The 14729-nt window shown below is 34.9% G+C and overlaps 1 protein-coding gene across 1 annotated transcript in view; it reads left to right on the forward strand.

Moving 5' to 3' along the window:
* The window catches only part of ANGPT1 (angiopoietin 1), a 152129-nt gene that overhangs the window by 112839 nt on the left and 24561 nt on the right, over positions 1-14729 (forward strand). The window contains exon 7 of the mRNA XM_072329227.1: positions 3503-3669. Coding sequence (XP_072185328.1) covers positions 3503-3669 — 167 coding nt within the window. The remainder of the gene's footprint in view (positions 1-3502; positions 3670-14729) is intronic.

Genomic DNA, 14729 nt, shown 5'->3' on the forward strand with positions numbered 1-14729 from the left:
TGATTTCCAACCATTTTAAGTGCTTAATAAAATACAATACCCATCCTTAGGAGTATTCCTTTCTCCAGAGGTATTTTTTTTGTTCTGCTTGCTTCTTTGGTGTTATTTCATAGCAGCAGTTTAATTTAAAAGAAGAGTCTCATGATAAAGGGACGATAATAAAAAAAATACATTTTTTTTTGTTTTTGTTTTTGTTTTTTTTTTTAATCAGGTCATTTCAAGAGATCTGTTTGAGTATATAGTGACAAAAAAACCTTTAATTGTCAATGGAAATTATTTCCAAGAATTCTGTTTTCCAATTAAAAGAAATATCACTTAAGAGATTCAGCAGTACATATGAAACTCAAATCATTTTTAGCCTAGTCATTTCTATTCCAATTTTCAATGAAGTAGTTCTCTCTAATGTAGTTAATGCAGAGACTTTCCCCATAACATTTTTCCACCATTAACATTTTCCCTCATACCGTGCTGCAACTTCATTTCCTCTGGTCAGGAGAGCAAACCACTTAGTGATAGATTTTCATCTTAGTCTAATAACACGTGAAAAAGGAGAAGGAAGTGTAAATGTGAAGAAGAAAAATTGTTATTTTCAGAATAATTATATATGGTGTCTGGAGTTTATATAGAACACATATGGGAACACAATGTTAAAAAGCCACATGTATTACATCCTGAATAAGCTGTAATTTAAATAAGATAAGACAAATATAACTCAGTAGAGCCACAGTTCAAAGGAGGGCCCCTACTGCTTGCCAGCAGTGGGAAAATGGGAGAAAGAATTTGATGAAAATCTTCTTTTAAAGGGGGAGACCTGTTAAAAATAATGATATGTATTTTCTAGAATAAGAAACCACATAGATATCAATGTCACATATTTTGACTGGTATATAGACACCTAAGCTCCTGTGATAAAAGAACTTCTGACTACTGGATTTTAGGGGAAAAAACTGCCTGCTGAGTAGCCCTGCAGAGTATGTTTTCCCTTCCTCTCAGACAAGCAGCAATAACCATGGACAAAGTAGGTTGTCAGAGACTGGCTGAGGCTGCTCCAGTAGGTCATTGCCAATGTTTCTGTGACAGGAGTCAACATGTGTGAGAGCCATAGGGCAGAGAGATAAGGTGAGGTGATTAAAAGGGTCAAAAGAACATATATGAAATGTTGAAAACTACTCAGCTTCAGACAGAGTTTATACATATGAGGAATGGGACATTACATTTTTGAAAGTATGTATGAAGTCAGATATGCATGCAAATGAAATCAAAGCAGTTGTTGAGAGACAGAGCAATCATCATGGGAAAGCCTAGGGAGCAGAGCTCAAACTGGCAGATTGCTCTGTTCAAAGCAAGATATCAACAGAATAATACAAAAATTATTCACTGGGACTAAAATGGAAAATCATCTCTTTAAGAAGGAGGATATATTGAAATAATGTGCAGGAAAGGAAGTGTAAAATAACAATAGCCTTCTATATTGAACTTATGATTTGAAACTGAGAGGGAATAATGTCTGTTAATACTATGATGGGCACTGCAGAGAGAAGGTAACTTCCCATAATTAATGGCAAAGGAAAATATTTGACATTCACTGCAGTCTAGTCTACTCCAAAAGCAGACATTTCTTTCATATGTCTGGAATATGCAATTTAGTACAAGAAGGTGAATTTGTATTAAAGCAAGAATATCATCCAGTCATTAATTTAATCAGGACAGTTTCACAAGGGGCTTCTAAAAACATTCCTGGTGCATCAGTATATGAAATTGAAATGAAATTAAATCAGCACTTTTCCAGCTTCCACTTTTCCTAACTCTAGAAATACAAATAAGCTTGAACCAGATACCTTGAAATAGTTCCTCTCAAAAGTAGATTACAATTTTAAATAATATCTACTGCACAAAAAATATATATGAGTAGGAGTGCAGTTTGAACCCTGGTTATATTTTCTCTTTTATTTCTCCATGTTTAAGAATAGTGTAGCTTGGAAATGAGATCATCCAGATATATATAAAATGTAAGAAGAGTTAGGTGCCTTTAATTACATTATCCTCTGCTGTGCTTTGACTACTCTGTATAAATATGCTATCTCCTTAAAATAAAGGTTTCAGTGCAACAGAACACATATAGATATTCTGTGCCACCTCAGCGTGGTAAGATAAAATGAATTTATAGTAGACAAAATCTTAGGCAATATGACCCTGGGTTTTTCGAGAATAAGGGTAACATGTAGTTTAACTGGGGATCACTCATAGACTGGGTCTTGTCCTACATATGCTATATACAGAAGAGGATTTTAAACCAGAGGTCTGACACCTTCTGATGCAGCACATAGACACAGTGGAGGAATTGTCAGAATTTTCCTTCACGGCTAATTTCAATTCAGCATATAATCTAAATGAATGTAACTTTAAAATAAAATAAAATAAAATAAAATAAAATAAAATAAAATAAAATAAAATAAAATAAAATAAAATAAAATAAAATAAAATAAAATAAAATAAAATAAAATAAAATAAAATAAAATAAAATAAAATAAAATAAAAAATAAAATAAAAATCTGTCATAACGTGCAATAGAATTTTCATTTGGTTTAATTGTCTTAATGATAATTAGTTATAGTATCAAATGAAATGTGTCATAGTAATTCTCTATATCCAATATTGCCATTGAAGAGTATACACAGGTCTCTCTGAAAGCAATGACTCCTATTTATTACCACGGAAAATATGTCAGATACAGAGTGAGCAGTAACACTGTTTGTGCAAATTCCCAGTTACAAAATACTGTTTTTCAACATACACCCTACCATTAGCTGTGCATTTTTGACAGCAATGAATCCATCTTGCATGCCAAGCTTCTAAAAATCAGCACCAGTGGAAATGATCTACTGTTGCTGTTCCACTGCTGAAACTCACCATCTACCACCACACTGTGATCACATCAACTGTTTGGTCTCCAGAAACTTTCAGCAAGTATCAGTGAATGTCAGTGAATGTCAGTGGGTATAATTTTTTTCCTCATGGAAGTTTCAAACTTTTGTTTCATGTGCATCCCTGTATCAGATGCCATTTTGTCAGACTTCCCCTTAGCTATATAAATCTATCAAACGGCAACAAAGAATAATGAGATGTTGATAGGAAGGATCAACCTCTACTGCCGTAGCACTAACATCTACCTCTGATGTTATGGGTCAACATAATAAAATAGGAAGCATTACTTTTGGAGCAATCCTTATAGAAATTTAGCATCCAACTATAATGTCTTGAAATTAGGAAGTGATTTTCAATTGATAACATACACTGTCTTCAAAAAATCAGTTGAATTGCACAGTTTTCCTTCATGTTAAGTATTGATGGACTCATTTGAGAGACTATCAGACCAGAGCGCAGAAACTCCATGAGTAGTAATTAAAATGCATAGGTAAAATGTGATGGCGATTTTATTATTGTATAAATATTCTATAAATTAAGATAATTGAATCTAACTTTTCTGCAAACTTTTTTCTAGGGTTTTGGTAGCCCATCAGGTGAACATTGGCTGGGGAATGAATTCATCTTTGCAATAACAAGTCAGAGACAATATTCTCTAAGAATAGAATTAATGGACTGGGAAGGAAACCGAGCTTATTCACAGTATGACAGATTTCACATAGGAAATGAAAAGCAAAATTACAGGTAAGAATCTGCTGAAATTCTTTTTTCTCTACTGAGTGTTAAGTATTGTTCATTGCTTCTTTGTTAAACATGACAATGGATAATAATATGATTTTGATTTTCACGTAAAATCAAAAAGTTGCTAAAAATGACGTAGAAATCTAAATTGTCCTTGATGAAAAACTAGACAAAAACTAACACATTTGAGAAGGAGGAGTGAACAAGCAATTGCATTGTTTGTAAGAAGTGCTAAAAATTTACATAGATTTTAACATATCTAAGAGCATCAGAACTCAAAAGTGATTGAATAGGAAAACAATGAACTATAATACAAATAAAAAATATTAAAAAATTAAATATTAGAATTGTTAAGACTGAAGCAATGGAGATAGGAAAAGATACTAAAATGTACTGTTAGAATATCCAATATTTTCAAATTAAAATTTAGTGTAAGTGAAGAATAAAAACAGAATGCTGAACATTAATGAGTGGAAATAAAACATTGATTCATGAAGGTGGAGGTGGATTCATTCTGAATGAAGTGAAAGGTGAAATGAATAAAAGAAATCTCTCAAAACTGTAAATGTGCATCATGTAGACCTTACACATTTGAAGATGTTCAAGCACGGGAGAAGAAGATGGGAGAAATACTTGTCAAATGAGGAAAAAAAAAAATCAGAGGACAGTTGCACATAGCTCTAAAAAATATGATGAAAGTTAAAGAAGATTCCAGGAGTGTTACTCAAGATGTGATGGCTGAATTTGCTGACAGAATTAGTGTCATTTTTACTTTCATTTATTCTAGGCTGAACAGTGGCAATGCGGATCATTGAGGAATCAGAAAAATGTTGCAGATTTACCTTTTGTTAAAGCTTATGTTAAGGGAGCAACTTCATGATTCATGTAGGCTGATTCCTGGCAAAATAGTGAGAATTTTTTTTTTTGTCTTTTTTTTCAATTTTTTTACCGTCTTTCTGGTAATATAGCAGAGAAACTTGGAAATCTTTAGGAGATTTATTTCTATCTTAAGATCACGTGAAGTGCCCAAAGTAGGGGAAAGGTAAAGATTTTTGGGGAAGAGCGGTGCTATCTGTCCCTCTGTCAGCCTGGGAACTCTGCTGGGTGCTGTGACCCAAAGCTGCTTCAGGTATGAACAACCAGATCCAGAAACAAGCTTAAGAAAGGATTTCCAGTTACCTGCATATATTTAGGTGTTTGTTCCTTTCCATCCACATCCACAGTATTATCCTGATCTAACCAGTATTGTTTCCATATGGACTCCACAGAGCAGGGGATTTCCCAGTCTATGCTAAGGACAAGACCATGTTAGTTTTTTGGGGAAGGAAATCTAGCCATACTGATACAAATAGTAGTGTACCATTTATTATCAAGGCCAAAGAAAAAATCCTAGCCCAAGATGTAACCTTTCTTCTTATTGTCTTTTGTTGGCTGCATTAAACTTTGTCTCAAACAAAGGGCTCTTAAAGAGCCTTAGTGATGAAACCAACACTTGGAGATTTCCAAAATACATTAATTTTAACATGTTGATGGACAGAAGATGAACCCAGGAAAATCATTCTGAATCGATCTAGGACTACAGCATATGTATAGGAATAGGGAAGTATTTAGGAAAGAAAACTCACTTCATTAGAAGAAAGGAAGGTTTTTTGCTATATAAAATATACTTTCTGAACTTGGAAACTGGAGTAAATGATCCATTAAAATACTTGTGCTGAACAAGAAAAACAAAATGTTTCAAAAATTAAATGAGAATGGTTGTGAAGGTAACATGACTGAATTCTGCTACTCATGTTCAAGTCATATTTCCACAAACGCTGTAGGAATTTCAACTGAGAACAGTGTCTGCAGTTCTGGTTCTTGTTCTTCTTCATCTTTTAATGAAAGATCAGAATTTGCTTGATTCAATCTGTCCAGGGAATGGAGAATCAGTTTCATTAACCTCATTCTGGAATGAGCAGACAGGGAATCATGAAGAGCTAAAAAAGTTCTATCCATCTCCGTTGGACCTTGCAGTTTCAGATGAATTACTCTGTCACTTTAACTCAAACATATCTGCATATTTAAAGAAAATGAACAAGTTCCAGAAATGATGCATCATAAGCCACATGAAAATCTAGATTGTTTTTTAACACTTGACAAACTTATTAGTGCCTAGTCTAGAGACATATATGTTTAGCAAATATTTTGTGAACACAGTGAATGTTGGACTTTTCTTGAAATTATTATAAAAATGCATCCTGTGACATGGCAACTCTTTATTTTGCTTGCCAGCATCACTGTCTGTGATAGAAGCAGCTCCAGAAGGCAGACCAAATAAAAGCCTGATTATTGAGCCCTAGACATCTGGCCACTCCTCGGAGAATGCTGTTTGTCCTTTATCTAAAGAACTGCTATTTAAATGAGCACTCTGAAGCTAAAAAGCAAAGTTCTCAAACTTCTGCTTTTCCTTTTGTTCACAGTTGTCAGCTGTCAGGCATTTGCTATATTTGGTTCCAATACCTCAAGCACGGAGCAGCATACCTTTTTCAGAACTTCACTTACTGTTTGTTTAAAGTCATCTTGCCATACAAATTAGATATTCTTTCGTTTTGGAAGCCATTAGAATTTTCTGCTTGTGGCCAGCAGTAAATTCTGCTTCTTCAGCACTGTTTGAAAAAGTAAGCGTTTGTAGGTTATCCATACTTTACATTGGTTTCAAGGAACTCAAGTTTACTCAGAAGTGTCAGACAATAAAGAAACAAACTTCTGAGGGGATCTGAATAGTAGATAAATGGAGGAAGAATGTTGAAATGGAAAGGAAAGCTCAAGAAGTTTAGCATTTATGCTATGGCAGTACCTCGTACATTTGGAAGACATGAAAAAATTATAAAAGATCCAGTTCTAGCAGATGAGTATAGTAAGTAAAAAATGATTGCAAATACTACAAAATGATAAAATGTTTCTATGAAAATAAGGAAACTTATTTTCATGCTGTTTTTTGAAAATCCAACCCCAACTTTATGCAAAGTTTGATTCACTCTGGATAAGTCCCAATTGGTGATTTCAGAAGGGTTCTGTTTTTTCTCTAGGTTGTTTGTATTCTCTTTACTACTTTTTATTAGCTTAAAGAATCTATGATTAAAAAGAGTAATGCTGAACACATGTATGTTAAAAATATTCTTGTTTCTCTTTCAAAATGAGACAGCTCCAAAAAGGTTTCTGGGAATGTGGAATGAAATGTATTTATCCCAGATGATGACTCCAAAGAAGAATGTAGAGATGAGAATTTGTGTAGTGATATAATAAATGTATAACGATAAATAATGGCAATAGGAAAACCAGTGTTGCACCTCACTTGAAAGTTTCAATAGCCTGGAAGTTTCTAAGTGTTTAATTTCCTTTCTAACATCCTTAGATTTCTTATTTACGTGAAAAGATTAGACACAGGGCTGTCTCCACATACAATGAACTGACCAATTATTTGCAAGTCTTGCACTGCACCAAGTAAAATCACCATACAGTAAAAAGAATCTGATCTTACAACCCCACATCTAGTGCAATGTTTATTAAAAAATCAAAAGAAGTATTCACAGAAGTATACAAATTTTAATTAGAAGAGTCACCCAGGAATCACATAGCTTCTACTATTTTCCTGTACAGACTAGAGCACTTTTGGTACTCAGTCGACATTGCATTCTGCTTTTGTGAGCTGTACAGTTATGTTATGAGCTGTGTCCTCAGACCCTCCAGAATCAACCCAGAAGAGTAATCATATCCTGGGATTTCAGGCACCACACTTCATAATCCTACTTATTAGTTAATGAAAGCAGTTATACTGATGCAGGATTATGCAAAGCAAAACATTCAGACTTCATGCCCATCCGGTTCTGCTACTCATAATGTAGGAATGGCACTTCCAAGTGAGGCATGGGATGAAGAATGATGGAAATAACATTTTAAATTAGCCAAAACGTTTGTACCTCAGAATCCTTAGAAAAGTTGATTATATTCTCTGTGACAAGGTATTACAGTATTTCGCCAATATGTTATTTAGAAAGTCTTCCAATTCCTACAATGACTCACTATCTTTGTTCTTATTCATGAAGAAACATGATTAGGTGATTAGTCAGTACAACTTACGTAGGCATGACTTTGGGATTGCTGAAAGTGTGAGAACTGTGGATGGATAGAAAATGTCCCAGCTTTTTTGTGTGAAAGGCGATGGCTTGAAATTAAGGAGAAGAATCTTCCTATTGGAACCAGAAGGAGAATGAGATTAGGAAATCTTGTAAGAAAATGGAAGGATGTATAGATGCATTATTAGTGTAATAAACAGGAGACAAGTAGACAGGGAAGTATCAGTGATATAGAGAAAAATTAGAGATAACATTCCTTAGACAAAAGAAGTTGATGGAATTTGTTGCAAACAGAATGGGAATTTTCAGTGATGCAATTGCCATGAGTAGCTTTTTGTTACACTTTAGTAGTTTAGAGAAAACAGGGGATCAGCCTTATCTGTAATTTTTTTCTGATCCATGTACTTGGTTTCCCTGTTATTAGCATCACAGTGAAGCTTCAATGGCCCAAATGGAGAAGATGGTGGAGGACACAGATGAAACTTATTGGTAGCTAAGCAATAAAATAAACATAGACTTAGTGCCCAGACCCAGCACTGTTTTACCAAGTATGAAATCCACAGGATTACTCAAAAAATAGTCATAGTAATTTATATTTATTTAGAAGCTTAAAATTTATTTTGCAAGTTTGCTTCAGATGAAATACTCACGCAAAATCATATCAACAGACAGAATAGTATCTGTGGCATGCATCCATTACATGATTCAAGTATATATATATATATATATGGCACAGTTTTTTATTATATATAATGTTTGAGTTAAGAGAAAAAGCATGGACTGCAGCTGCACAGACACGACTGTATCAAATCTTGCCATAACACATACTCAATGGCCTGCAGGTTGAGGGAGGTGATCCTCCCCTTCTATTCTGCCCTAGTGAGACCACATCCAGAATACTGAGTCCAGTTCTGGGCTCCCCAGTTCAAAAGACAAAAGGTCTCCTAATAAGAGTCCAGTGGAGGGCCACCAAGATGATTACAGATCTGGAGCATCTCCTGCATGAGAAAAGGCTAAGGTACCTGGAACTGTTCACCTTGGACAAGAGAAGCCTGAGAGAGGTTCTCATAACTGCTTATAAGTATCTAAAGTGCCGGAGTAAAGTTGATGGGGGTGAACTCTTTCCAGTAACATGCAGCAATAACAAGGAGCAATGGGTGGAAACTAGAACACAGGAAGTTCCATACTTGCACAAGAAAGAACTTCTTCACTGACAGTGACAGAACAATAGAACATGCTGCCCAGAAAGACCATGGAGTTTTCTCTATAGGTAGTGTCCAAAAGCCCCATCTGGACACTGGCTTGTTTGACCTACTATAGGAAACCTGCTGTAGCAGGACCTTGAACGAGATGACCTACATAAGCCCCTTCCAAGCCCTACAGTTCTGTGATTCTGTAATGCCAAATTACATCTGTCCATATGAAGTATAACACCTGATTTTTCAAGAGCTGCAACTTGTAAAAATACCAATGAAAACTTGCACTAATATAGTTAATTTTCACATGACAGAAAGGTAGTCATGGCTACTTTTCACTAGATTATAACTTAAAAGTGAGAAACTAAAAAAAAAATAAATTAATTAATTAAATTTATGTTGAGAAAACGTGGTGCATTATAGGTGTCATGGGGAAAATAATTTCATTCACAGAATATTATTTCCTCTGAAAGAGTTATCTATTTGCAGTTTTCTTTGTGAGCTTTTTAGTCTTAAACAATCCCATGTAAAATGAATGCTGGTATTAACCTTTGAGCCCTTTTGATGGAGGGGTTCTACTTACACACTTGTTTACAGTAATATACTTTCGTACCCCTCATGTTTCAAAATCAATGGATCAATTTTGTTGGCATGTCAGCCAATAGTAGAAAATCCCTTTTTTTAAAGGAAAGCCAACTGAAAGTTCATGCATGTCAGCCTAGAAATAATGCAGTTTACATTCAGAAATGTAATTATGTATGAAATATTATATATTACTGAATACAAGTCTGTGTTTTTGATAGTAGAATTTGTTAGGTAACAAAAGCACGCAGTGTGAAGATCATAATCTTTTTTGTTGTTGTTGTTTTTGTTTTGTTTTGTTTTGTTTTTGTTACAGTTGACTCTAGAACTCTATAATGCAGTAATATCTAGAATATGTGTGAAAGCCAGAAAAGGTGTCCCAAAAACTCTGAGAAATTATTTCCTTGAGTCTATAGGAATGTATTGGACTTGCTTTGCAAGGTGTGCACCAGAGGTTGTACAGTAAGCCTTCTTTCAGGACAAAAGCAAAGTCTTCAGTATGAGTTATTCAAAGAATATCTAATATGACAAAGATCTAACCATTTTTGTGTATCCACTTATTTATCTGTAGTCTATTTTCACTATTAGATCTTTCAAACCTCTTCCAAGTTGTTATCTTCAGTCTTCCTTTTCTGTATCCCCCTTTTGTTTCAGCTGGTTAATTTCCAATTGCCTTCTACAGACTAATGTATTTTCTTCACCAAAACTGAATAATTCTCCTCTATCCATTTTCATATACCTACAGAATCCACCTTCAGGGGTTTTTTGGTAGGGTCTTGATAAGAAGCTTTAAATAATTAAGTTTGATTGTGCTTTTAAATTTTAGAAACTTTCCTTTGGTTTTTCAGGGTATTCAAGCACAGTAGCTTCTTTTCTGACATGTTCCACCAGAGTTATCACTGTGGAACACAGTTAGCATGTCATTATCTCTTTCTCCAGGCTTCTACAATCTTTGTGGTGGAAAATACATGAGTAGGAACAAAAGTATTATATTTTGCCTTAAAGCTTATCTACAGTAAAATAAACACATCAGTTCAAAATTACTTCAGGGAAGGAAAAAAACTCCTTTGTAACAATTTTTTGGACTTAAACATCCTGGATTTAGTGAATTTAAGTGTTTGAACACAAATCAAATGTGGTTTCTTACAGGTGGGCGAGATAAATATTTCCAGTGCTAATATTAAAGTTGTTGGACTCTAGAAACAGATTGCAGGACTCTAACTAGGATGCTCAAATCTCTGTATATGCCTGGGGAGAGATAAGCTCTTTAGACTGGAAGCCAAATCAGGCAACATGTAGAGCAGAGAGCTGTCTAGAGTTAGCCATTGGGAAATTCTGAAAATAGCAAGGCATCCATTTATATCCACCGATGATTCACAGCTCGTGGTCTGAAAGTAGAAGACAATGTCCTGTCAAACTCAGAAAATAAATGAAAGAGCGTGGATTAAAGTCTTCATTTTCCAGAGGAAATTCAGAGACCAATTCTTCCAGAAGAGAAGGACAATCTGTGCTGCAGAGGAACAGACTCTTCACTGAGGCTCTAATGTTGTTCAGGAAATGTGTCAGGCATCATGGGTCAGCATAATGAAATAAGAGGCATTATTTTCCGAGCAGCCCTCATACGTAGATATCACTTGTCAGTGAGGTGGAAGATGGAACTCTAATCCTCCCTGCTCCAAAGTTTACATCTCATTTTGAGTTAATAGACTTTGATTAAGTGTTGAATATATATATTGGTGCAAAGTGAAAAAGATCATCCCTAGACTCCATACAAACTGGTTATGGCATTGTTGTGAGAAAAGTTTGCAGTTTAAAACCCTTCTCTTGCTGAGTGAATAAAAACTACAACTTCTATGCAAAGAGTAACCAACTGTTATATAAAAAGTAGAGCATAGGAAGCATTGGTCCATCTACTACTCTTATCCACTGAGAACACCTACAGAAAAAGGAAAACAAACAAACAAACAACAAAAAAAAAAACAACGTAGACTTGTTATTTGTGTGAAAAAAATACCACATAAAGCAAGAAAATTGCAGTGCAGTCCCCACTGAAGTCTATCACACAAGCACACAAATCTATGAGAATTCTTTAATGCATGTAAGTGTTGGCAGAAAAAATACCTACAGAAACTCATTAGTGATCTTACTATTACATACTATAACTCAGTAGGGATTTCATCAGATATTCCTTTGATATCCTACAGGCAGAGCATTGAATAGGTGCACCTTAGAAAATCTTGCATAACATTAATGTTGTAATGGCTGTTTTTTTGTTTTGTTTTGTTTTGTTTTTCATAAAATCATAAAACAATTACACCAATATAAAACAGCTACTCTAATTTTGCTCATATTATCTTTATGACTAATCTATATTCTTATCGATATATAGTGTTGCTCTCTTTTAAGCCTTTGTTGCTTTATGGCATCCTCATATTTCTATTAAGACTATCAAACAAGTATTTGAGCAAAGTTTATTAAATCTTTATGACAATGAACTTCATAATCCTCATGGTAAGAATTCTCACTTACCTATTAACAATACCAAAAAGATCTATGTGTTTCTTTATTAACTTTTGTTCAAATATTTCCAAAGTATCAACCTTTGTATTAGTGCAGAAATTAGTATATTGTAGAAGCCAGTAACTTCATGTCTCAGCTGGGCTTTAGGATGAAACAGTCCCTGCATAAAAGGACCTGTGAAGGTGAGATATTTCGGCATATATGCCACTTAAAATAATTTTTATTTCAAAACTATACTTCACAGGATATCCAGACATCTTCAAAAGAATATGGCATTTGAATACAGGCTGTCCATCACAGAGAGATATGTAATGTCTTCTGTTAGGTTCTACTTCTAACAGCAACAGCAACAACAAAAGCACAATAAATGATTTTAAATGGGATTACAAATTTCTTATTTGTCAGTTGAGAATGCTCGTTGTCATTTTGTCATTCTTTAAATTTATGTGGATCCTATTTAATGCCATAAATATTAAAGTTTATGCAATATATAATGACCACCATAATATCAATTGGAGCAGAGAAAATTTATACAGAAAGTCTAAGAGAGATGTGTAAAGACATGTCTGAAGTTATAGATGTATACAATACCATTGTGCAATCATTTCCATTACTGGTTACTAATAACTGGTAAACTGATGATTTAGCATTGCAATATAATGAATTTAGTTCAGGGGTACAAACACTATGATATTCTCATGGAATGCCTGTGAGAGACATATTTAGAAGTAAAATGCAGGGTGGGAAAAATATATCAGTAAAATTTAGGATCACAAAATATCTCTCTCTTAAGCACAGATTCCATGATTGTAGAATTCTCACTAGTTTTGTCTAAATGTTAGGAAATTTCATAGTATCATAGTATTGTGCAAGTTGGAAGGGACCTTAGAGATCATCGAGTCCAACTCCCGGGATTCGAGCCCTCTGTGTAGCAGAGCGGCACTTCTACCCCCTGCTCCACAGGGGGATTTATCATATTTTCAAGAACCAGAACACCAGTTCAGCTCAAAAGTATTTAGCCTAGACATTCTCTTGTCATAACTTTAATCAAACCTGAAGAAATTGACACTTCCAGATGCTGGGCCAGGTAAGGCTGATATGTGGATACAGTTGATGAGATGAGTCTTTAAAGGATCTCGGTTAGACAAATTCTTATGAATGACCAGGCTTCCTGTAAGAATGAATTAAGTGTTGACCTAGGTGAACTAAGTAACCCCTAGGTGTTGACAAGATTCTGAAGAATTTGTTTAGCATTAGTGGCAATTGGCAATATCTCCAGAACAACAACAGCAAAAAAGTTTAAGCTTTAATTCTCCACAATGAGGAATCAAAGAAAGGTAGAGACTGGAAGCCTGAGTTTCTAACAGAGAGGTGCACTGCCTGTGCCTGCACTGGTGTTGGTTCTCTCTGCCCACTCTCTGTGTTCAACAGAAGTTGGATAGACCTGTCTATGTGGCACCAAGCCCAAGCTAATATATTCTGCCCTTTAATGGTCTCAGTGTCACACATTGAGACAGTAAAGCTTCCAACCAGGATGGTGTGTGGGCAGAATGAGCTCATGTCTGCTCTTAGACCCAACAGAGCAAGCTTTCATCTGGTGCAAAAAAACATTTAGGAATTCTTAGAATGACCCTTACTTAATCAAATATGTTCGTGGTTAAAGTCTCTAAAGTATGCTACCAACTGCCCAGCCAACCAGATCTAGGTTGTTGGTTTTTGGTTTTTGTTTGGGTGTTTCTTCTTCTTCTCCTTTTTTTTTTTTTTTTTTTTTTCCCTTTTCTTTTATCTTTAATACTTCTACTAAAAAATGTATCTACAACCTGATTCCGAGAACATTTTCTGCCCCAATCATTACAAGTTCAGGATAATATCAGCAAAACAGTATGTGTATTCACATCTTTCATAAGACAAAAGCTGAATGAGGCTTGGAGAGAATTTGGTAAAGAGATCATCCCAGTTTTCCCAGAGTCAATAGCTGCCTTGAAGAGTTTGTTGTTGGTTTCTATGTGTATTGCTGTTGTTGAGCTTTGGTTGTTTTTTTGGTGGGGGAGAGGCAGACGGGATTGAAGAGTGTGATCATCTCCGCAAACTGGAAACATCCCTGAATTTCCTTTATCTTCCTCTGAAGTGATGGTAACAACTGTGGTTATACACATTATTTATTCCACAGCAACAATACAGTTGATGTAGAGCACAAAGTGGAGGCATACACCATGTCCACTGAGCTTCTTATTCACATAAACCTACAAATGGATCAAATTTGAGAATCAGAGAACAGAAATATTGTGATATCTGACTTTTCATTTTCATTGGTTTGTTTGCAAATTTAAAACAAACCTTTTTTATCATGAAAGAAAGAGATGCACAATAACATTGGAAGCATAACTACAAAGATGAATTAATGTTTAGTGCTGTAGAGAAATCAGTCTGCAGTCTTCTATATCATCAGATACAAAATTGTGCTGAGTTATCAGTGTTAAATCAGTGTAAGAACAGCTCACAACACTTGACCCAAGAGGACATGCACTGTTTCTGTTCCATGTTCTTGTATTTGTTCTTTTATTTAATATTGTAATTTGGTTGCACTGAAGTCAAACCCCTTTGTACCTTTCTCAATTCCATTTGAAGCAGAGAAGTTGTTATTCTG

The sequence above is a fragment of the Excalfactoria chinensis genome, chromosome 2 (assembly GCF_039878825.1).
Source record: "Excalfactoria chinensis isolate bCotChi1 chromosome 2, bCotChi1.hap2, whole genome shotgun sequence".
NCBI lineage: Eukaryota > Metazoa > Chordata > Aves > Galliformes > Phasianidae > Excalfactoria > Excalfactoria chinensis.